Below are 25,491 nucleotides of genomic sequence, written 5' to 3'. Positions count from 1 at the left end.
GGACATACTTTAATCCACAGCAAGCGAGAGAAAGAAGAAAGAAGAAAAATATAGGAAAACAGTGAGAAAATGGAGGAGAGGAAGGAAGTGGAGCAAAAATGGTTGGGGTGGAAACAAGACTAGGCATCCTTGTTTTGAAATACCACTGGCATTCATCAGCCCTGTACACTTTCTTATTACAAATTGAGCACTGTTCGCCCCTCTGGTCTGAAAGGGAACTGATGTCCCTGTTCCATGCGGCTGAATCTCATAATGTGGGCAGTCAGTCAGTGATATCAAATAAGTTGAAAGCTGAAGTACCACAGGCATGAGTGTCACTTGCAATAAGTTACTGTGGTCTCATGCATGTATTTTAATGATTAGTGTTCGAGATAAGTTGTATTATGTGCTTTGTCGTCAAAGAAAACAATATGTATTTCACAAAATACTGCTAGGCATCAATTCTTTATATGTTGTATTATTTTCAGGGTGGAAAAGGGACAGCAACACTTACTTCAATGGACCTGGAGGCCACTTACCTCATTGATCAAAAAGCTGTTGTGAAATTTGAAGCGGGTTCTCAAAAGTACGAAATACATTTTCAAGGTCCTGTGATATTTTTATATTTTTATACTCCTATCTGTTATGTCTTGTGGCTATAAAAAGTAAACAACAAGGCAAAATCAATTTGTGTTATTTTACCCTTTGTTTTATAAAGTGTACAGCAAACACATGTAAACCCAGTACAAACATAAGAATGTGTTCTTGGACTAGCACAAACATGAGAGAAGGATTGTGTAACTATAGCTAAATATAGATAGTGCTGACATCGTTTCATATGTATCTTTGAGATTTTAGCAACAACTTAGTCCAGGAACAACAACCTCGAAGAACAAGAGCAAACTTTTTTTCACTGCTTGTAGTACTTAAATAAAATGCTACAAAATCATTTTGTCTCAAAGATAGCTCTATCTTTTGAATCTAAAAGTGTAGAAGATGTATGTTCTTTATGTTATGAACACATAGGAAAAATCCTCCAAAATCAGTTTGGGCTATTACCCTTATACCCATATTGTTTGATGCACTCCTGACCATCCAATCAGCAACTATTGGTATGTGGTCGCTGGTTAGTCTTCGGTATTCTTTGCAGCCCGAGGCATGTTTGTGTATCTATTTCCAGCCAACCAAAATAATCAAATGTAGAAAACAAATTTCCAGTTGAGAAATAAATGTTGCCTAATGCCATAGATGCCAACTGGTCTCTTTTCATATGTGACATCATTCTCGCAGTAGGGTTACATCAAGCCTGCCTCCAAGCAAAAGTGGCCACAGTATGAGCACTATGAAGGGTAAATGTAGGGTGAAATATCTGCACCTGGCTGTCATTAACCTTTCTGAGTATCAGACACAAATGGTTCCCAAGGGGGAAGTGTTGCCCTTGACTTCCACGGCCACTCTGTTTTATATATAGTATAGTAGAAGGACCTTTTTTGAAAAATGTAAAATTTTATTAAATATCAAGACAAAATGTTTTTGTTGTAATAACATGAAATCTAAAGTGCTCCTATGTAGTGACGGCGCAGTTCGAAGTGACAAAGTGAAAAAAGTGCACTGGTGCTATGTACATATATACATGTGACAGGAACAAATTGTTGTGTTTTGATAGGATATGTATCTCTTTGATATCCGCATCCACATTAACAAGTTCAAAAGCCAGTCCACATCTATGTGTTCTGTTGACGTTTCAACCCTATTTTCAGATTAAACAGTGCAGGGTGATCACCAAGACGATACTAATATGCAGAGACACATTGGAACAAGAAATAAATATCAAATATATGAATAGAGACTGAAAACGTTCCTTCAATATTAACACAAAAAAACCTACAAAGTTTTACCAGGGGTTACGTTGTTATTCTCCTTTCACAGTCCATATGAGGTCCAGATAGAAAAGGCTTTTCCTAATGATCGAAATTACAATGAAAATTCCATGTAGCAAACAGGCACGGCTCCTCCATTAGGGAGGAGGAGTGTCGCCCCCCGCCTGCCCGCAGCTGCAAAATCTTTTGCCAAAAAAGGATAATAAACAATATTTATTATTGTTTGGTAAAAGGGGCGGGGACACAGGCTTGACAAGCACTGAAGGGGAGTGCAGAGCACTCCCCCTCACTACGCATGTATGTTGGACCGCCTGTCTCGTGCTGGCCAAACACACATGGGTGCTCCCAGCCAATCCTAACGCTGCTCTAAGCAGCCTGTGCCTGCAGTCTGCATTAGAAGAGCAGTGCGGTGGTGACGGCGGCAGTGCTGATGGAGGCAACAATAAAGGTAAGTTTATTTATTTATTTTTTAAATTAATTTCACCCCTGCTGCACGCCACCCCACCCCCAGTTAGCACTGCAAGCCGCTCCTGGTAGCAATGGTGACGCATGTATCGTCATCAAAAGAAATAGGAGGACCCAAGTGCTAGGAAATATTACATTAATATTAACATGTAGGAGGATAACTCAAACACCACGCCCAACGTGCACAAAAAATATAAACATATCCTCTATGTGTACTCGGTAAGTTAATCATGGGGATACACATGTGACTGCCAACAATATTCACGTAGGCGCATGTAAATTACCACATATTGTAAAAAAAAACAGTTAGTATGTATGTGTAAGTGGACTGGGGGGTGAGTGTTTGTATGAGTGGACGGGGAGGGTGGTGCGTGTTTGTGTGAGTGAACAGGGAGAGCGGGTGAGTGCGTGTATGTGGTGCAGGAGGGAAGGGGTGTGAATGTAGGCATGCACTGGGGAGAGGGGTGTGAATGTATGTATGCTCTGGGGCGTGGGGATGAATGCGTTCATGAGTGCGATGTTTGTGTATGTATGTTAGTGTGAATGGGGGTGTATGACGCAAGTGTGTGGGTGAGTGTGGGTGTGTTTGTGTGTGGAAGTATGTGAGTGCATGTGTGCGGGTATGTGGATGTTTGTGCGAGTGTATTCTGGTGACAGAAAGGCTTATTCTTGTCACCCGGGTGCAAGACCGCCAGCTTTTTCTGGCGGTGCGACCGGCGGAAAAATGCTGGCGGTGTCCCGCCTTGTGATACTATTAGCGGGATCACGCCATCCGCCATGATCACCTCCAGCCTGATGGAATGCAATAATGTGGCAGGACAGCTGGAGGCAAAGCCAAACCGCAAAACTCCTAATTTAGCGGTATTCACCACCTGCCCATCAGCGTTGACACCGCCACAGTGTCCTGGCGGTCGAAATGAGGGCCATAGTCTTTTTGACCTCACAAGCCTGTTTAATTCGGGATGCACTAACTGTTTTTGATTACGATACGTGGCAATTTACATGCTCTTACTTGAATATTGTTGGCAGCCACGTGTGTATCCCTATGATTAACTTACCGGGCACACATAGAGGACATGTATATATTTGTGTGATTATTGGTGGTAGTCACATGTGCATGTCGGGTGTGGTGTTCGAGGTACCCTCCTCCATGTTAATATTAATGTAATATTTACTGGCACTTCGGTCCTCCTATTTCTTTTGATGCTGATATATGCACCACCATTGCCGCATGGAATTTTTGTTGTATTTTAGAACATTAGGAAAAGCCCCTTCTATCTGTACCTCGTATGGACCTTGAAAGGAGAATAACAACAAAATCCCTGGTAAAACTTTGGGTTTTTGTGTGTTCATTTTGAAGGAAATGTTTCAGTCTCTATTCATTTATTTGATATTTCTTTCTTGTTCCAAGGTGTCTCCGCATATTATTATCGTCCTGATGATGACCCTGCGCTGTTTAATCTGAAAATAGGGTCAACACGTCGACAGAACACATAGTTGTGGACTGGCTTTTAAACTTGTTAATGTGGATGTGGATATCTAGAGGACTGATATCCTATCATAACTCAACAATTTGTTCCAGTCACATGCATATAGTTACATAGCACCAGTGCACTTTTCTCACTTTGTCACTTTGCACTGCGCAGTTGCTACATAGGAGCACCTTAGATTTCATGTCACTGCAACAACAAACATTTTTTTGACATTTAACAAAATTGTATATTTTCCAAAAAAATCCTTTTACTATGCTATATATAAAACAGAGTGGCCGTGGAATTCAAGGGCAACACTTCCCCTCTGGGGACCATTTGTATCTGATACTGTGTATACACGGGTCCCTGGGTTATGGGCCATTTCCCCGTGTTCTAGATATATTAACCTTTCTGGAGCAGCAATTGAGGACAGACAAAGGGTGGATCTGGTAGAAAGGTCCTCACCTTCAACATCAGAAAATACCATCTTACCTTTCACCCTTACCATCAACCAGATAGAAGGGTTCAGAAAGGACTAATCAGCAGGCCTTTGCTAACGATATTCATGGAGTTGCTAAAATTAGTGCTGCCTATATCCTCTACACTTCAGTACCTGAGTCTCCAACCTCCAGCTACAGGAATGCAGGCAACACACTTTCACTGTCTGGGGACGGAAGCCTTGCCTCCATCTTGTGCCATGCTACAATCAGGGGCATCTAAAATGGATCCCACTTGACTTTTGTATTAAATACCTTGAGACAGATGGTTAGGGTGCACTTCAGATAGCATCCACTTCAGCATTTGCACAGTCTCCTTTTCAGTGTTTGCATTATTTACCCTATTTAAACTCTCACACTTCTATGATCATGAGTTTACTACTGCCTTTGAGTGCAGCCCTAACCTTTGGATTTCTCCCTATATAAACGTCCAGCCATTGCTTTATGGTTCCAGATCTTGAGTTGATCAGCTTTCTTGCTAAAGTGTTAGTATAGTGGTAGCTTTTCAGGCAATAGACAGTTGATCCGATTCTAGCGATTATTATAAGCTATCTATATATCTTTATTTCATATGTAAATAATGTTGTTTCTTTCTACAGTTTTAGATCTGCAGATTACATGCAATCTTTAAAAAGTCTTCTCTGTATTCCTCTGAAAATTGACCTTGACGAACGACCATCCCCGTACTTTTTATCCTATGTATGCCTCCTCTCTGAGCAGACCCTACTCTACGTCACATTTATGTTCACCTTAATTCCTATTGTATTTCTACAACTTTCCACACCTCATCTCAGTGAATAGATCCTCTCCTTTAAAAGTGATACTCTTCAACCTAACAAAACATAATCTCCTGTAGCTGATCTATTGACGTAGCCCTCCATTTGCATGAACTCACATACTCACTTCCACTAGACCACACCCAACTCCTATTAATTTAGTATAATAGATGGAATCAGGAATAAATGCACAGGAAGGTTTCCTTGAGAGCACAAATCTAATCCCATTCAATCACAGTAACCATAAATACTAATCTTGAGTTCAGGAGCAGTGTGCTGCCTGGCACAAAGCACTTCATTGCTTCATTAGGTGTGGCAAACACTTTATAAATTCCATTATAAGACAAAAGATATCCACAGGCCCACTCTAAGACTATTAGCAAAACATTCAGCAGTCGGGCAGTTGATTGTAGGTCATACAGACTGCATAATAATTCCCTTATTCTGCTTGACACTTTCACATTCACTTAAGCCAGAACTGCTGCATATTATGGCCACTTCTTGACATCTCACAATGACAATCAGATTTGGGATATTAAAGAAGTCCATTACTGTAGCTCTCTCTACCATGTGTTCCTCCAATCTATGACTGCTCAGCACCATAACATTTAAACAAAATATCTCAGAATTGACATCCCAGTGCAGTGATCAGCTAAGTGTACTATGATCATTAGATATACTACAAAGGGACATGCAGAGCTGTTCAAAGCTGCCAGCTCATTGCCTCTCTCGCCATTCTTCATCCATCATATTGTTAAGCACTGTGTCCCATAACAAGAAAACTGCAGCTTGGTGATCATGTTGCATGACATGAAAGATTTCCCAAAAGGATCAAAACAAATACAACACACCTTTATCCATATACCCTACATGGTGTAGCATGCCACCCTTATAGGCAAACAGTTCAGCACCCCACATAAGAGCAGTAAATTCTTCATAAATGTTGCAGTAAAATACAATACAATTTCATGGACATCTTTCAGAACTCCATGCTTCTTCACGGTCACTGGTGAAACCAGGCCTATTCACAGCCCACTGCCAGACCTGCGGTCTGCAGAAGGACAAAATAAACCACACCAGTTAGAGGAGGCTAAAACAACAAGGCATTTATTGGTCTTTTGTGGCAAAATCTATTCTTGAAATTCCTTATTGGAATTTAGCAGAGTGCTTGGAGCCCTGGGTGCTTCATAAGATGCACGGTGAACTGCTGGCTATGGCAGTGCGGACTACTCAGGGTCAAGAGAGATAGGGTGCATGTGCCGCAGTCATAGAGGATGTTGGTGATCCCCTTTGTCAAATATGGAATCCTCATTACAATAATCACTGTACTCTGTTGAGGTCAAGCATTAAGGATACACTATCTGTTGTGCACCACTGGAACTATGCCCACATTGAGCTCACTTCCTTGAGAGCGGGAGGATCCCTTCTGGATCCTTTTTTGTACTCTACCCCCAGGTAGTCATATATCAGTATGATTTGGAATCATGTTTACATCTCTGCTCTTCATGGGTGAACTTCCTACAAAAGTAATATGTTCAGATTGTATCTCTTTGTGCCTCTAGGGATCTAGGTGGGTTTGGCTCTGTGTTTGGGCTGGGACCATTCTTACATTTCTACATGTAACACCCTTTCCCCACTTTAAATTCATTCAGTGTCTCCAGATTCCTAGTAAACACCCAAACGGTCTGGTAGTTCAAAGCCATAGCATTAGTTTTACAGGCACAATTCTTCCTTTACTGCTTTTTAGTGAAGTCCAAAACTGGAACTCTTTTGATAACTCTGGATTTCCATCTTTTCAACCTCACCATCCTCACACATCTAGAGCAAGGGAACTGACTGCACCATATAGACATTTAGGATCTCTGTTCAGCCCGAGCTCTGTCTGTAGTATCCCAATAACTGTTGGAGAGGACTCCTGTCTTTTGACACTTCCCACCACCCACTCCTTTAACATAGCACTATGATTCCAATGCTGAAATTGTTCATCTAACAAGGCTCATAACGTGCCAGATGGGGAGAGACAAGTCAATATGTATGCACATGGAGTTATCCAGCAGTCTGACTCCATACCAGAGCCTCGGTTTTGATCCATGAGGTGAGGATAGTCTGCTGAGGTGAAGCATCAAGTGTTGGAACTATCTGAGCACACTCAGACGTGTTCTCCCAGTGACACTGAGGTCCCAGAGGGAATGTGGAAAGAACAGGGACCAGTGCAAACTCCCTCATGATTACACAGTCTCAAATTCTAATTCACCCCTCACAGTATTTTCTAATACTATCAGGACCCAATGCCCATCAGCATTCCATAAATGTGATATGATTTTAAAACACACAACTGGATTCACATGGACGATGATTCACGAAAATGCCAGAGGTAGTGGAAGTGATATCATACACCCTCTGACCTTAATGACATCAACGGAAATGACATCATATGACCTTTGAACCTGAATCTTCTCCGGAAGTGGTCTCTTGACCTTAAACCAAATGACATCACAATAATTGACATCGCTAAAACACAAATGTCTATTTTAGATTCACCTACATTAGGCTTCTGGCATGACTTTTGAAAGTAGTGAGGTGTAATACAATACTTGCCCTAGATTGCAGCAAGTAAAGTAAGTGAGCCAGACTTCTAGGGAGGTATTGTGTGGGGGAGGGGATTCTCCCCCAAGAAAAGTAAAACAAAATATGGGGTCAAATAGTGGATTTTAAAACAAAATGTCCATATACATTTGCTAAAAAGCCATGAGCTCTGGAAGGGCATACATCAAATATCCAAGTCCCTTCATGGTGTTCCAGAGCAGTGAAACCTGATGCATCCACAGAGCGTAACCCCCTTTTATTAAATGTACAGTGGGTGCCTAAATATGTCACAATTATATCCACTGTGGTAGAATTTTGTCATGGTTGCCCCCTATATGCTATTGGCGCCCCCTTATGCCAAAATTACATACAATATTCAGAATTGTTGTTTTAATGTCATCCATATTCCATTGGTGACCCTTTTGTCAAAATTTACGTCTAATATGTTAGGCCCAGCATTTTATCATGGTTGCCGTCCCCTAAATACCACGGCTATCCTCCTTTATAACAAAAATTTTCTCCAAAGTGCTAGCACCAGCGTTTTACCACAATAGTCCCATATGCCAGTATGACAGTACCAGTATTTTAACATGAGTACCCAATATGCCAAGAACTACTTCCAGCATGCCAGCACCAGCCTTTTGCCATGGATGTCCCATATGTCAAGTATTACCTCTATTATGTCACTGACGATATTTTCCCATAGGTGGCACTCATGTTACGAATTGCCTCCTCTATGCTATACCAGTAGTTTGCCATAGGTACCTCTATAAGCCAAAATGTACCTTCACTGTGACAGTTCCAAAAGCAGACTCGCAAACATAACACCACATTCTCACCCACGCTCACTTACATTCACCCCATCACACTCATTCTCACCTACTCACTCTCACTCATTCCCACTCACTTTCACTCACTCATTCATTCTTACTCACTCTCTTGTATTCAGTTTTACCCTCACTCGCTTGTTCTCACTCATTCACTTACTCATTCTGACTTTGATTCACTCATGCTTACACTGACTTGCCTCACTGTTGCTCTCCCTTATCCTTACACTTACTCATTCTCACCTATTCCCACCCACTTTGACTCACTCATTCTTAGTCACTGTTCCTCATTCTCACTCATTCTCTCTCACATGCTTCAACATTCCCTTATACTCATTCTTATGCATTTACTCTCAAGAGCACACTCCCACTCATTTGCAGTTACTCTTACTCTCACTCACTCATCCTCACTCTGATTCACTCATACTTATATACTGACATTCATTCTCACTCACTTCCTGTCACTCACTCATTTTTACTCCCGCACACACATGTTCAGACAGAGATGTACACTTAAACATAAACATGTACTCTCTCACATAACAAGCACACAAACAACATATCTTTCAAAGCATTTACTTACCTCAGATGCCAGCAAGGGTCCCATTCTAGCTCCTGATGCTCCATTTTACTATTTTTCACTGTGACTGTTTTAAATAATAGAAAACAAGGAGGGTGGAGCCATCTCTGTTTTCTGGGCACTGATTTTGTGACCTCTGAGAGTAATGGTTACAAAGGCAGTGGGGTAGCACGCGACAAGTCACCTACTGCACATGATCTCATCATATAAAATGCTAATAACTACTTGTAATGCGCATGCACTTAAAAGCCATTTAAAATAAATAAATACCAGTCAGTATTTGTTAACTCTGATAATAAACCTATCATGAATAGCATCAACATGTACAAAGTAATGCAAAACAAATAATGACATTTAGTTCAATTCAACGTTTTATCCAGTTTGAACTTAAAATGAGTCAATTTATGTCTGAAAGATGTTTCAGAGTTATCCATCATTCAGTGTGTATAAACCCAAATGTGGCGCTAATTGCACCACCTGTAAATAATGACCCGTATTCTATCAATACTTTCACAGTGCATAGGATCACCTCTGTCCTGCAATGATGGCATTAGAATCTTTCATCTCTTGCAGTGATAGCCTGGCATCTATCTTCACCCTGTCAATGAAAAAGATAAGGGAACTAGTTTCAGAGGACGAAACTTAACATAGTTTGTTTTATTTTGTCTTTGGTTGAGCTCATTTTGTTGGATTGTCTACAGATGAGGTTGGCATTCATATTATTTATCACATATAGCTAATCTAAAATAATGAAATCTTCAGCTCGAACATGCAACAAACTGTTTTTTTTTCTTTGGGCTGTGATCCTTTATCTGTATCTGAATACTTTATCTGTATTTTCTGATTATTTGAGTACTTATGTCAACTCCTTTTGTAAGAGCTCCAAGGCTTAAACAGACTATTGTAAAAAGTATTCTCAGTGTTGCCCTTTGGGGTCTAGTCTGCACTATGTAAAACTTCTAAATAAATATATGAATTAAGATAGAATCATATTACAAGAAGTCTTTAACAAAGTTATTATCAAACAATCATTATGGCTTAAGGGACTTTATTAAGATATTTTATTGTTATTTTAATCACATTGCATCATGGTTTATAATATGCTTCCAGGTCAAATAAGCACAGACTTTGTCTTGTTCATCTTCATGGCTTGTAATTATAATACAAATATAGAAGAGACAGTGGAAGTTGTAAAGCAGTTGAAAGAGCCAAACAGGTTGCCAGTGTAGAAAGAGGACAGCAGTGATATAAATCTAAGATTGTGAGGGAAGTTTTTTGTCTCACTCCATAAACTTTGGTCCACTGCTTATACCATTGCTAGATATTGTAGCAGCCATGTTGGAAAGGAGAATGCAGGTAGAATTGAACGCATATAGTAACTGAATACATTTTTATGGGTGAGAAGAAAGAGGCTGTTTGATATTTTTGACAGTGTAATGCAGTCTGTTAAGTTGCTAAACCTCCATTAATGAAGATAATACGAGGAGGCGTGGCCAAGATGGCGACCGAGTGGCTGTCTAATCCGGCTCCGCTTCAGGCCCTGTCACGATCCTGAATATATCGCCTCAACCCTGCCACGTATAGAATGATGCGTGACCCCTCATTATCGGCTGCACACGCATAGCCAGCCGGAGGGAGAGAAGCCACGGGGGTGATACTGGAGCCGGGCTCGCCGCTGCACGTGGTGCCACAGAGAGGCCTGGCTGGCTTGGCGATCGGGCCACGCAGAGAACTGCGTTGCCTAGCCCTTGCCCTGGGGGAGGACCCTTAGCACCTCCAACACATGGGAGAGCGCCCAAGCAGAGAGATGAAGAGACGACAGCCGTGCATACGAGCACGCGGGGCGCAGGACACTGCACCTGGACCGTGGCTCCCTGATCGAGCGAGGAGGCCACCCCGGTTGAGACCAGGCACACCTCCTGGAGTGGCGGAGAGGCCTGTCGGGCCGGGAGCATCTGGGTGGGGGGAGCCAAGGGAGACCTCTTGGGTCACTGCTCTCCCTGCTCCTACTGCCCTAGGCCCGGGGACTGGCTCTGGCGTAGCTTGTGTCGGCCCTAGAACAAAAGTAAGGAGATTGGAGGCCAGGGGGGGTCTGCCACATGCTCGAGTAATGCGCGGCCCCTATGATTAGACCAGCACACACAGCGAGCTGGAGGGAGAGAGGCCAAAGGGGAGCAACACCGCAAGAACTGGGCCTAACAACACGGTTGGACCGCACGGAGACCTGCGGCCTTTAACCCTCGCCCTGGGGGGGGGGGGAACCCCGAGTGCCTCCAGGACACGGGAGAACACCTGAGAAGAGCGGAGGGTGACGGCAGTCCACGGCTGGGGAATGGCGGCTGGGTCGGCAGGCACAAGGGGCACTGGGGTGCCGCACCTGGGGCATGATCTCGGAACAGTAGCAGGGTGCTGGGTCCTGCGCTACCCATGTTAACCAGCTAATAAAGCCCCCATACCACAAGCGGATACGCTTGCAAAAGCAATGATGGCTCGTAACAGAACAGACAAGCCCAGGGTGACTGCCTCGGCGGCGAGCGAGCTGGTTTAGTTGGGAGAACGCAGGAACTCTCCGGACATCTTCCTAGCGGCTACCCTGGCAGAGCATTCTCAGAAATTCAGTGACATACTAAATGCAGTGATTGACCTTAAGGCTAACTTGGAACCCAAGATCGACGCACTATGCATAGACATGGGTCACCTGAGGGAAGATCATAAGAAGTTGAAGGAACGCGTGGAAGCCACAGAATACACGGTATCCAACATGCGGCCATGGGTGTCGGACGCTACCTCACATAGTGCTTTGCAAAAGGAGGTGCTGCACCTACAACAGCAGCTAGAGGACCAGGAGGGGCGATCCCGTTGCAACAACATACACGTGGTGGGGCTTCCTCAGCGCAAAGAGGATATATATGGAAGAATGGCTATCTCAAACAGTCCTGCAAGGCAAACACTCGATCTTCTTTTCAGTTGAAAGAGCCCACAGGGTTCCGGGCAGACCTCTGCGTCCGGTGGTGGTCCACCTCTTTAACTACAGAGATAGAGACCATATACTGCAGGTGGCCCGTACGTGTGGCTCTTGGAGAATAGCGGATACCATGGTACATGTTTATCCAGACTACACCCTGGAGGTGCAGTGCAAACAAGCCTCTTTTTACCTGGTCAAACGTATACTGAGAGAGCACAACATTAAATATGCACTGCAGTTCCCGGTGACTCTCCGGGTCACTATGGATGACGTCACCTCCTTTTGCGCTACACCAGAAGAAGCCTGGGTGTAGTTAGAAGGAAGAGGGATAACCCATGCACTGCAAAAAATGCCTGTGCGAATGACAAGGACTGCGAGACGGAACCAGGGACCAAATAAGCTCTCATCAAGATCTGGCCCATCGAACGAGCAGGCGGCAACAGAAAGAGCGCGGGCGGTGGTAGAGGTGGAGATTCGGGCCGGGACTCCCTACCCCCCTCCGCCGAGTTATGAACAGTTGGACGTAAATATCCCTGATCTGGATGGCAAACAGATACATGCGCTAATAGGCGGTGGCCCACCTGTGACACCGCAATCTGCTGAAGACTTGATATAAACTAAGCTGCGGTTATGGCCATATCCTGGGAGCCGATGCGAAGGCTCAACCACGCGTAGTATTAAAACCAGTTGGAGAGGCAGGGTTGCTATCTTCATCCTAAGGGCAACCCTAAGGGCTGAGCTCTATTATTCTATACGTTACTATGATACTTGCCGCTATTTGACTAGCCACATCACTTCCCCACAAACACCAAGGTGTATTCCATGTTGAAACAGAGTTTCCGCCCATCGGCCCAGCAGGTAAAAGGGCCGTAACATTGACAGCAGCTCCAAATGGAGCCGCCGCCAATGTTGGTGTGCGGCGGGTGCAGCAGCACCCGTCCCGCAGATCACTGCCTGTAAATTGGGCAGTGACCTGTGCGACGGGGCACTGCACAGGGGCCCCTGCACTGCCCGTGCCAAGTGCAGGGGCCCCCAGGGGCGCCCCAGAGCACCCCTTCCGCCAGCCTTTCTTTGGCTGGGGAACCCGCCAGGGAAAGGCTGGAGGAAAAGGGATCATTATCCGAAGGACAGTGCTGCTTGCAGCGCTGCCCTGTCGGATAATGATTTCCTCCATCGTCAGACTGCCTGTCGGCAGTAGCCTGGTGGTGAAGGAGGGCCGCCACAGGCGGCCATCCTTGTGATCATTATATGGTGGTTCAGACCGACGTGCCGGTGGCGGTCTTTGCCGCTGCCTGCCGCCGGCATGGCGGTCTGAACCACCAGGGTTCATAATGAGCCCCTTCGTCAGCTAGTACTAAAGATTTTTCTGGTGGATTGAGTGCAGCGTAGCTCTACAGGGCTGGTCCAATTAAGTGCCAAGTTTCCTTGATAAATTGCATTGCAGTTGTTCCCAAAATGATATCGAATCATAGCTTTGAAGTCTTCTAAGCCTCACTATATTGCAAGATAGAAAGAATAAATTCCTATGCCCAATATTAGGAAACCGTTTGGGCTTTTGGCGTCATTGTCATCGGCAAAAGAAGAAAACTCATTGCTATATAAATTATTTTTCACTTTTTTTGTGTGTCTTCAATTTCTTTCCATCAAAATTATTTTCCAGTATGTCAGAGAAAATTACCACAATCAGTTAATACTCAAATTGAAATTTAGTAGGGGAAGTGTGCATTAGATTTACCTTGAAGTTTCAATGGCCTGTATGCACTCTAGAACGTCCATAAATAAAAAATCCTTTTCCCAATAATAAACCACTTTAAAAAAAGCAATATATCAAACCCTCAACAGTAGATAATTTCATTAATTCAAAATTAGATGTTCTACATTTGGACCTCACTTAACTTATTATGATTGTCTAGATGAGATCTAACAAACATAACTAAGGGCCTGATGTAGAGTTTGGCAGACAGATTACTCCTTCACAAATGTGCCTGATATCCTGGCCGCCGTATTACGCTCTTCAAAGGCTATATTGGGATCGTAATACGGCAGACATGATTTCTGTCATGTTTGTGGCAGAGTAATCCCCTTCGCCAAACTCTAAATCAGGCTCTAAGGGCCTACTTATGTGTTCTGCTGTTGGACCACTGGAACTCCAATATGGTTGTATGGAGGCAGCTGTCAAGCCGGCGGCCTTACCATTGTCATACTTCAATGTTTCTGCCGGGCTGACCAGCGGAAACAGTGCAGCGTAATTGGCCTCAGCTCCCTCAGGAAGCCGAGGCCAATGGTGTCACACAGGCGGTGCCCGCAGCACCCTCGGAATGTGCGCTGTCTGCCATAGCAAAAAGTGTGCATTCCGAGGGTGCTAATGGGGGGGGGGCAAATCTGCCTTTCCGCAAGCCTTTTCATGGTGGGGACCCCACCATGGAAAGGCTGGCGGAAAGGAAAGCTGTGATCAGGACGGCGGTGTCAAACTCAGCACCACCGTAGCTGACCACGACTTTCACTGCCGCCAACCCTTTGGGATCCCTGATCCTAGTGGTGGTGGCAGTCTCCTGGTGGTACCGCACCAGGATCGTAATCTGGTGGTTGGACTGCCATAGCGGGTACGGCTGTCCTATGGACTGCCAAACTCGTAAACAGGCCCTAAGTCATTGCCTGTAGATGACTATGATTGAGTTAAAGAATATTGATTAATGAATTTATCAGCAGCATTGATAGAATTTACATGCCAAAGAAGAGTTCATATTCTTTGTTATTAAAACTGCAGGCAAATTCTGCTCTTTCCTTCTAATACTTACTTGAATTTTAATTTGACCACAATATTCTTTATGTTATTTAGACTAGGGCAGCTCCCAGCTTTATCAGTTATTAGCACATGGAGGGGCAATATAAGTGTTTTATACTTTGTAAGCTGTATTCCTTAAACAATTAAATGATTTGCACGGGGGGCGTGGCCGGCAGCTGATAAAGCTGCACGTGTAGAGCGGCTCTCCGGGGCCGAGAACGGGACTGAGGCCGAATCCTAGCCATCAACCAACCCCGTAAACTCCATCAAACTCGATCCCAACATTGGCGGTCCCCTGTACAGTACTCGGAGATGTGGCGGCATCCTCGAACAACTAAGAAAGAAGAAAATACGATCGAACCCCGGAGCTCCAGAAAACCAAGATGGCGGCCGCATGGGGAACCGGGCCCGCTTTGCAGAAATAACTAAGCTCTTCGACCCTAAGAAGCGATCTCGACAATCCGATACCCCAAACTGATTCAGGGAGGAAGCAGCGATCCATAAGGCCACATTAGGAGAAAGGTGAGGAGCAGCGGCGTGATCGAACCGGTGCGGGGCCCGGAGGCCTGAAAACCCAAGGCGGAATTTGCACCGCGACGAGGGGGCACACTGACACACCCGGCTCCCGGGGGCGGCGGCGCCCACTAGGAGCTCCCGGCCTGACGCGGTTGGGGGCATACAGCATCGACTGGGATCCTGGGCGAGCGGACAGGGCCCATCCGCGGCCGAGACCGGGATTGCAGCCCAGATCCCGCAAACCTGAGCAACCAACCACCCGGAGGCCGGAGAGACGACAATGGAAACGGGGGAGCATACTAAGCACTCAACCAACTCAAACGCAGTGAGTAACCAATGATCCTAGCACCACCTAGAGGCATAAACACCCCCCCCCCAAAGGGCCCCCGAGAGACCACTCCAGAATCTCCACAGAAGCGACCGGGCCCCAACATCAGAACTAATAACGATACCGTAAACCAACCCACTGGGGGCCCCCATCCCGACACGGCCGGGAACTTGCAGCACCGATTGGGACCCTGAGCGAACAGAAGAAGTCCATCCGCGGCATGGAACGGGATTGCTGCCCAGATCCCGTGAGCCCGAGCGACCAACCTTCCAGAGATCGGAGAGACGGCAATGGAAACGGAGGAGCAAACTGAGTACTCAACCAACCGCAGTGAGTAACCAATGACCCAACCACCTCCCAGAAGAGTCCCCGAGAGACCACTCCGGAGTCTCACCGGTAGCGGCTGGGCCCCGTCGTCATTGTCAGAACTAATAACATTAACGCTGGCCTACCCGACCACGCACTGGCCTAAGCACACCTGTCGCACGCCGACTGCAACTAATTTTGCCCACCAGCGTCCCGATGGGTGGCGCCGCCGTGTTGTAGGCCGTACAAAACGCTTACCCCCTTGCTTAAAATCCTAATCATCTATCTGACTAAAGTAACGTCCTTTCGAAGGTCTGCCCTCTGAAGATAATAATCGGATGCCTATATCCTGACCTGCCGCAAATAGACGCCCTCACCTCTACCAATACAGGACAAAGCTAACAAAATGGGCAAGCCCAAAAAACGAGTTGGTCAAGACCAAGAAGAACCAACAGCAGACAAGACGCCCGGACAGCCTCTCCACTCGGCTTCCCAGAGCACAACAACTCAACAAGAAACAACCCTGGACACAATCCTACAAGCCATAAGGGAATCTCGCGAAGCACTCGAACAAAAAATAGATAATCTAACAGTGGACTTGTCACTGCTGTGAGACGATCATCGAAAACTCACAGAGAGAGTGGGGGCCACGGAAAAAACATTAAACGCGGTGACGTCTACTCAAAAGACATTGACTTTAGAGTCGTCCGAATTAACATCCAGGATCAAAACCCTAGAATCCAGAGCCGAGGACGCCGAGAATCGATCCCGGAGGAGCAACCTGAGAATAATCCGAATACCGGAAGGTATGGAACTCTCTGCAGCGAACATAGAGGCATTCCTAGAAAATTGGCTTAAAGACACAGTCCCGCCGGAGGGCTTTTCGGCATTCTTTGCCATCGAAAGAGCACACTGAGTCCCCGGCAGACCACCTCCACCGGGATCCAGACCCCGCCTGATAGTAGCAAAATTACTGCACTTTAAGGACAGGGACTATATCCTCTCGCAAACTCGTATTAAAGGGGAAATAATTCTAGACAACCAGCGTATTATGGTATTCCCTGACTTTACCAAAGAAACTCAAACTCAGAGAGCTTCATTCAATAGCCATAAACGAACCCTACGCGAGAAAGGCATCAAATATGCAATGCTCTTCCCGGCTAAACTGAGAGTTGAACACGAGGGCAAGACGCACTTTTTCTCAGCCCCACAGCTGGTAGGAGATTGGCTAGAAACCCTAAATATTACGTCTTTGTGCGAGCCGAGTGGATCATCCCGCGCCCCTGGCAGGAAACGCGGTAGATCCTCCAAAAGAGCACTAGAAACTGCACCCTCCAGACATCAATCACTACAAGGAATGGGCGAAGCAGTAGATGCAGTAGCGGCCTTGAACAGAGGAGCCCCACACCGCTCGTAAACCTCAGGTGATGCCTCGGACCATGACTCGAGCTGTGGGAGTCTTTCAATATCATCCCAAGACACTTGCACCACTCTACCAAAAGTGACCCCCAGAACGGCGGAAGAACTCATCTAACCCCGCAAAAACCTGTCAGTGATTACCCAATTTACCAAACGACCACCCCCTATATACAACCCCTGTAGAGGGGTACCCTCTAGGCAACTACCAGGGTACAGTCAACCTCGAATACTCACTCACGGGCAGCAAATATACCTCAGCCGGGTCCCCGGAACGTCCCGGGGAGTAAGCTCTCGGCCCTGACGCGCCTCCCACCTCCAATAGGAAATAGGATAGTTAATATGGTTTGGACGGGGAAAGTTTTGTCATCCAGTCCTGGGGAGAGGGAGTTGGGTAAAGTTCGAATTAGAGTTGGGAATGGGACAATTCATGCAAACACAATCACTTTAGAAGGCAGATCTCAAACTAAATATAGGCTGATTAGCTTAGCCTCACTCGCCGCAGAGCCAGTGAGTAACTCTGCCAACACAACCAAGATTAACCAAGATAATGTCTACTCACTATAAGATTATAACCTGGAATGTAAGAGGCCTAAATAATATGTCCAAACGATACAAAATTCACAACTACCTCAAGCGAAGGGGGATACACATAGCCCTACTACAAGAAACTCACCTTACATAGCAGGAAGTTAAAGCCCTTAGCAAAAGATGGAGAGGTCAATAATTGCTACTAACTACTCTATGCTAGGGGAGTTCTTATGTGGATCCGTCCCGGGGTCCCTTTCCAAATACTCCATAAGGTTATCGATAAAGAGGGAAGATACGTATTAGCAAGTGGAAGATTAGGTGGCAGAGAAGTGACAATAGGAGGAGTATATGCCACCAACCACGACCAAGGTAAATTTGTCGACAGGTTATCGCTAGAATTAGGTCCTCTTCTGGCTGGCACAAATCTAATCGGAGGGGACTTTAACTGCATCACCAGTAACTCCCTGGACAGATCGCAACCCACAGTATCACAATCCCAATCACTGAAAACGGCGAAGCAACTCATAGAATGGCAGCAAAACTGGCAATTAATAGACTGTTGGAGAACATTTAACCCACACTCTAGGGACTACTCATACTACTCACCAGTACATGATCTACATGTTAGACTTGATTCCATCCTGGTAACCCCTGAAATACAGAGCGACGTGGTATCCGCGGAATATCTCAGCCGAACGATCTCTGACCATAACCCCCTGATAGCTTCAATGGCCTGGGGCAGAGAGAGACCGACAATCCCAACTTGGCGCCTTAGAGCAGAAATGCTCGAAGACGAAGCGTTTAAACTTACTTTACATACAGCTATCGGAGCGTTTTTCAAACACAACGAGGGTACGCATCTACTAGATCCATTGAATGGGAAACTTTTAAAATAGTTATCCGGGGAAAATGCATTGCTGAAAATATAGGTGCCGGAAAGTCAATCGAAGCAGAACTTCTTCAACTGGAAGACTCTCTTAGAGACCTGGAAAGAAAGTGCCCCACACAACCTGACTTACACCCTGTAATAGCGGCTAGTAGGACGAAAATTCACGTAGCTGCTAATACACTTGCCCGCTTCGATTATAAACAACACGTAACCAGACTACACTCAGAGGGGGACAAAGCTAGCGCTTTACTTGCCTGGCTCGCGCAACCCCCCAAAAAACAAACTTTAATAGTCGAAGTCGAAAACTCACAGGTCACACACGTATACACCCAAAAAGACATTAACTCTGTCTTCCAAGAGTACTATGCACTCCTATATGCCCCCCCCACTATAACACTAACCCCTACCCAGTTACGTGAATTAGAGTCCCTCACCACCTCCACCCCAACCTGTCAACAGCAGACAATTCGGCTCTAGCGACGCCTATATCGATCGCGGAAATAAAAGCAGCAATCCAAAGCATGGATAGGGGTAAAGTACCCGGAGCGGATGGGCTTCCACTAGAATTCTACCTCCAGTTTCAAGACCTACTAGCCCCCCACCTCTGCGCATTGTATGCAGAAGCGTGGAATAGTAACTCCTTTCCACAATCCACCAACACTGCTATTATGATCCCCCTGCTAAAACCAGATAGACCCGCCACAGACGTCCGCTCTTATCGCCCCCTATCAATGCTTAACATAGATTATAAAATTTTAAGCCGGATATTAGCTGATAGATTACTCCCCCATATGCCATCATTGATTCACCAAGACCAATCGGGTTTCATACCCAATCGTAGCACATCCCAAAACATTAGACGCCTCATATCAATACTCCACTCTTTGCCCCCAAACTTACCACAAGCGGCGATCACCTTGGTAGATATTGAGAAGGCATTTGACAGCTTAAGATGGGACTATCTGGAACAAGTTATGCTAAAGTTGGGACTGGGCAGAGGATTTGTAAGGTGGACCAAACTATTATATACTAACCCTACTGCAAGAGAAAAAACTGGCAACTACATTTCCCCTTCGTTTCAAATTGGCAGGGGCACAAGACAAGGATGCCCATTATCCCTCCTTCTTTTCGCAATCGCAATAGAGCCCCTAGCGCATATGGCAAGAACAGGCCTCTATTATAGGGGCATCCCAATAAATAATTGGACCCACCATATCACATTATACGCAGATGACATGTTGCTCTTCCTACAAAACTTGGAATCAGGTTTACCTGGGGCCATGAGAATGATGGACAGTTACGGTACTGCCTCCGGACTTCGGATTAACTGGAGAAAGTCCACCATTTTCCGACTGCACAAAGAGACCCCGGAGCCAAATGACACAAGAGGCCTCCCCTGGTCACCTAACACATTCAAATACTTAGGAGTAAAAATTTACCACTCAGTAAATGACTTACTAGAAAAAAACATACAAGGAGCACTCAGAGGGATCAGAGCCAGTATGCGCTTTTGGGAAACATTACCACTAACAGTTACAGGCAGAGTATCTCTTCTCAAAATGATAGTGCTGCCCAGACTGTTGTACTATTTCTCAACTATCCCATTCATAATCCCGAAAACAGTACTCAAAGAGATAGAGTCCATGTCTACAAACTTCATCTGGGGTCCGTGTAGACATAGAATGGCACTAAGAACACTCCAGAGACCTACAGCTGAGGGTGGCCTAGCCGCCCCAGATATGGAGTTATACTACTGAGCAGGACAACTTCAATGGGTCGCAAAATTATTATGCAGCCCTCCAATTGAGGCTGAACTACGCCTTCCCTTAAACTGCCCAATAGAAAGGATACTGGGCATACTACTGAACCCCCGGAAAACCAAACAGCTGCTCCCGATAGAATGGGAGTCTGCTAGACACTGTTGGTCCCAACATCTGAAACGCTCCCACATTAATACCCCTTACATCCCGGAGGCCCCATTGTCCTGCATGATCCATATCTCATGGAAGCACAGTATTTCAGGCCTCAATAAACTGATATCGCATAATATTACTAAACTAGGAGACCTATACGGCAGAGGGAAACTCCTCACATACACTGAGCTACAAACACAATATAACCTCCCCCCCCGGTTTATTCATTACCCACAACACCATTGTTAAAATCGCTCAAAAAACCTGGAGAACTAGAATCCTTGAACCTCCCACTCATAATAGCAGCAATACCATCTGCTCCATTGGAGATCTAAAAGGGGTAGTATCCAGAATCTACAAAGCGCTACTAGCCAGCACATGCCTACCCCTAGAAAAACTTAAAGACAAATGGCAATCGGACTTAAATATCGCTTGGGATGAAAAGCAATGGGATCAGATCGTCTCTCGTATCTATCCAGTTTCCAGAAATGCCAGGCTCAAATTGATAAACCTATACATTTTTCACAGAGCTTACATGACCCCACACATGATCTCCAAAATCTACAGAACAAACTCCTCAAGCTTTCCCAGATGCACAGAGCCCGCAGCCAACCTTATACATATGCTCTGGAGCTTCCCCCAACTTAACACATTCTGGGAAGAGGCCTTCGCTAAAACATCAGCCTGCACTGATAGATTATTAATTAAATCCCCGGCAGTGGCGCTACTGGGGGACTTTCCACGCCCAATAGCTCTTAAAACCTCCAACAAATTTATAGACCTTGCTCTAATCCTAGCAAGAAGGGAAATAACCACAAACTGGAAATCACCAACGGGCCCACAAATATACAGATGGCAAAACTCTTTAGTGAAGTGGGCAGAAGCAGAAGGAACGTCACTGCTTCGCGAGGCAATACGCGAACTCCGACCAAGGGATGATGCATCCCAATGGGAATTAATCCTGGAAAAACTAAAATCACCAAATGCATTCTCCGAAGAAGCAAACAGAACCACTACGGACTCAGATACAGACTCCAACGCAACACAGGAAACCTAATGGCTCTGCGAACGAGGACAGAAACAACTAACAATTGAGACCTGCCAAATGTGAATAATTTTTATATAATTTGTAGCATGAGGGGAGGGAGGGGGGAACAGTTAATCTAAGCACCGTTATGATAATGTTGCTGTTATTGTTATATTAAAAAATTGGAATAAAATCTTTAAAAAAAAAAATATGTAAATGATTTGCACATTTTAGTTCCTTGTAGTTGTCTTATACTTACAGATTGCCACTTTTACAGAATGTTGTAAACAATACATTCAAGGAAGCTCTGTTGTATCTGAAAGCAGAAACAATGTGGAAAGTATGTAAAAATATGTTGTTGTAATGTCTTGCTTTACTATGTAAAGAACCGAAGGCTTTTCATCTCCAATTGTTCTTGCTTTGACCCTAAGCATGGAACATATTCCACACTGGCATCCTAGCTGGAGTAGATGACAGTGTTCTGTCCCTCCATTTTTGCTCCTTCATCTATATTATTCGGTAGATGTTGCTGTTCCGTGAGATAATTTGCCTCACTTCGTTTGGGTGGACTAGTCATGCATGATGTAGTTCCACTAATTTCTGAAGGGGAGAGAAGAGAGGTAGTGCTTAATTTGTATTAAATAAGTACCAGGGCCCAAAGTATTGCTCAGGAGGCCACTGCGGGTTGCACTAGCGAATGTACCTGCTGTCACTGACACATACCAGTGTGAACACCCTTACTTAACATCATACTGATATAAATGTGACAGCATGGACGATTTCATGCCACCCAAAGCAGTAAGAATGGCCTGGATGTCCTAGAATTCTTTTTAAATGTGCATTTCATTGTTACACTGATGTGCTCCTTACAGAACTAGACAGACAGCGGCACCATGTGGTGTGCTGTTATAAGTATGTGCCCATGTTCACAATTAAGTGCTGGTGCTGAGCACCAGAAAACACCAGCACAAATAAAGCACTGAAGAGACTGTGGATTACAGACCTGCTCTTCCACACCTGTAGGAGTGGACTGTGTAATCATCTCATGTCTTCCCTATTGTTTAACAAAAATTAGCCATGAATCTGCTTTGTGTCGAGTGTATGATAGGAGCTAAGACAGAGATCTTTGGTTGGATTAGGAAAGAGACTTAACAGTTATCTCTCTGGTATTTTCAGGCACCCAACTGCCTTTGCTTAAAAGCCAAAAACGTTATTGTTAACTAAGAAGGGTATCTCAACATGAACATCCAGATTATTGTGGTCGTTCGCAGATGCTTGTTTGCTATTGCTCGATAAGAACTCTGCTAATCACTTCTGAGCTACAAAGAGGAACTTTGATGAATGTCAGAATGGACTATGCCAATATTTTACACTTAGACCAACCATTGTACCACATTAATCATCTGCAGGATGTGTAGAATGATGTTGCTTGTCCACCCCTCAGCATATCTGATTCTGTGCCAACATACTATCTAGCCAAAGACTATCGGGCTCATTACGAGTTTGGTGTTCCCAGCACGGGACTGGCCGGTGGTAACATTGCAATAGAGCGTTACTTCCGGTTAGACAGGCAGGAACAGACCGGCACACTCAGTATGCACAGACAGTGCACATTCCGATGGTGCTGGGCAGGGGGTCCCCCTGTGGCCCCCATCACACCCTCACTGCCTCCCTTTCCATGTTGGTGAACCCGCACTAGAAAGGCAGGCGGTGAGGGGAGTTGTAATCAGCCAGGCAGCGCTGAGATCAGCACTGCCCTGTCCGAGTACAGCTCTGACCGCCGCCATGCCGTCGGGAACCATGTTCCCAGCAGGGACAGGTTGTAATTTGGCGGTCGGACAGCCCGGAGTGTGGTGGTCAGACCGTCAGCGCGAGTGTGGCAGTCCTCGGACCGCCGCACTCGTAATGAGGCCCTATATCTAGCATTTACAGCTTCCTGGAATTCTGGAAGTCTCCCTTCAAGCAGAGGGGAGATGGTAGTGTAAGGATTCCTGCTCTTGAATAATTTCCCTTGGGAAATCTATGTGGACCTTCTCGAGTCAGTGTGGAAACGGTCCAGAAATGTTCCTGCTTAACTATAATTTCAGGAATCTTTCCTGCTTAAAGCTGCCCAGATCAGTGTTTTATCTTATATGCCCTACAAAATATATTTTAATTATTCCTAGTGCTTTGATGTGAAGCAGATACCACTTAAAATAAAAAAAAATAGCTAGAAGAAGGAACTGTTTTCAAATATCTCAACAGCTCATCCTCCATATCTTCATTTTGTTTTCAAGATATGACACAGAGGAATTTGAAGTTTGGGACAAAGAAAGAGGTTCTTCGAAGACCAATGTTTGTTTCCCAGGAGGATGTGAAGAGGCTTAAGGCCAGGTATGTATTATTTTATTACACTGAACAATTTAAAAACGGTGATCTGTACAGCAGTCTGTAAAAACAGCTCCACATTTATGTCCAAGCGAACCTATTCACAAGAGGACAGAAAAGGAGTATATACTAGCTACACTGGAGATGGTAGGTGCAATCCCTCCGCACTGCTCAAAATGTAATTAGTGCTCAACAACTTTAATACTAGGATCTTCCTGACACAGAAAGTGTTAGGGTGCAGCACTCACTACAGCACATGTTGGTAGTTTGTATGTATTTGACTTTATTTACATTATATCACCTGACTGGCCCCATGTCATGAGCGTAACCTCCAGCCAGTCTTTTTCAATGGGCAGTACTAAGCGTGCACGGACATGAGGTGTACATCTCTTGTTAAAGGTACAGGTCTACAGGTCTCAACATGCGTAATGTTAAGGTTTTCTAGTAGGGCGAAATAGAAATAACCCCTCCTGACCTGGGTTCATTAAACAGCTATACTACATTATTGTCACAGCTTTGTTTGTATTCTTGTTAAGGTTTTATGAAACTTTCTCACTATGTTATTATATTGAGTGCTAGTGATTGATTTCTAAGGACTGTGTACATCATAGTTTATGTACATCCCAAAACGTTTGAGTTTGTGGTTATTCACAGATTTTGTCTTGTTCATTTGCTCATGTCAAAAGAAGGAGTAAATCAGTTTTTAGGGCGGAAATGGGATGGGAAACCCTCAAAATTATTGTGGGTATAGACAAAGGAGTTACACCATGAGGAAACATATTTTTGCAGCAAAGTAAACAGAGATGTGCAATACGCATCAGTTGTACATTACACATGCAAAAATAGTGCATTAATGTAAATGGGGGTTCTCAAAAGTTTCCCAGGAGTATTTCTGGAAAACTGTGACTGCTACAACCTTTCAGAAGTACTCGTGGAAACCTTTCAGAATCTGAGAAATTCTAACATCTACACCCAAATGAATATGTGAATCTTCAAGTGCAGATATCCTAATTTCTTTGACAATTGGGCCCTTTGTGTTTTCCCTTTTTGTCTGTAGGGATGTGTTGTGAATACACTATTACCGATATTGGCCCAGTAAATTTACAGAAACGTATCCCTTGTTGCATGTTGATTGTCATGGTGGGTGATCTCTAGGGTTTCCAGTTTTCAGTGAAAACGAATTATAGCTGATTAAACACCACTGAAATATTTGCTCTTAAGTACAAACCGGAAAACACCAGATTTTGCTGTACTTTTACTGCTTTGGCACCCTCTGGTGTCAGACTGTGCAACTGCTGCCCCTACTTCTAACTCTTGTCTGTAATGGATACTCACACTACTGTCACTCCTGTTTTGGGAGCTGTGAGAAGAGGCCTCTTTTGACAT

The 25,491-nt window shown here is 44.8% G+C and overlaps 1 protein-coding gene across 1 annotated transcript in view; it reads left to right on the top strand.

Moving 5' to 3' along the window:
• Positions 1–25,491, top strand: part of LOC138287530 (protein mono-ADP-ribosyltransferase PARP12-like) — a 267,415-nt gene that overhangs the window by 131,754 nt on the left and 110,170 nt on the right. Inside the window, exons 7-8 of the mRNA XM_069228004.1 lie at positions 468–585; positions 24,015–24,111. Coding sequence (XP_069084105.1) covers positions 468–585; positions 24,015–24,111 — 215 coding nt within the window. The remainder of the gene's footprint in view (positions 1–467; positions 586–24,014; positions 24,112–25,491) is intronic.

This window comes from Pleurodeles waltl, chromosome 4_1, assembly GCF_031143425.1.
Source record: "Pleurodeles waltl isolate 20211129_DDA chromosome 4_1, aPleWal1.hap1.20221129, whole genome shotgun sequence".
NCBI classification, from domain to species: domain Eukaryota; kingdom Metazoa; phylum Chordata; class Amphibia; order Caudata; family Salamandridae; genus Pleurodeles; species Pleurodeles waltl.
The sequence above is the reverse complement of the archived record's forward strand: the minus strand, read 5'-3'. Positions and strand labels throughout refer to the sequence as shown.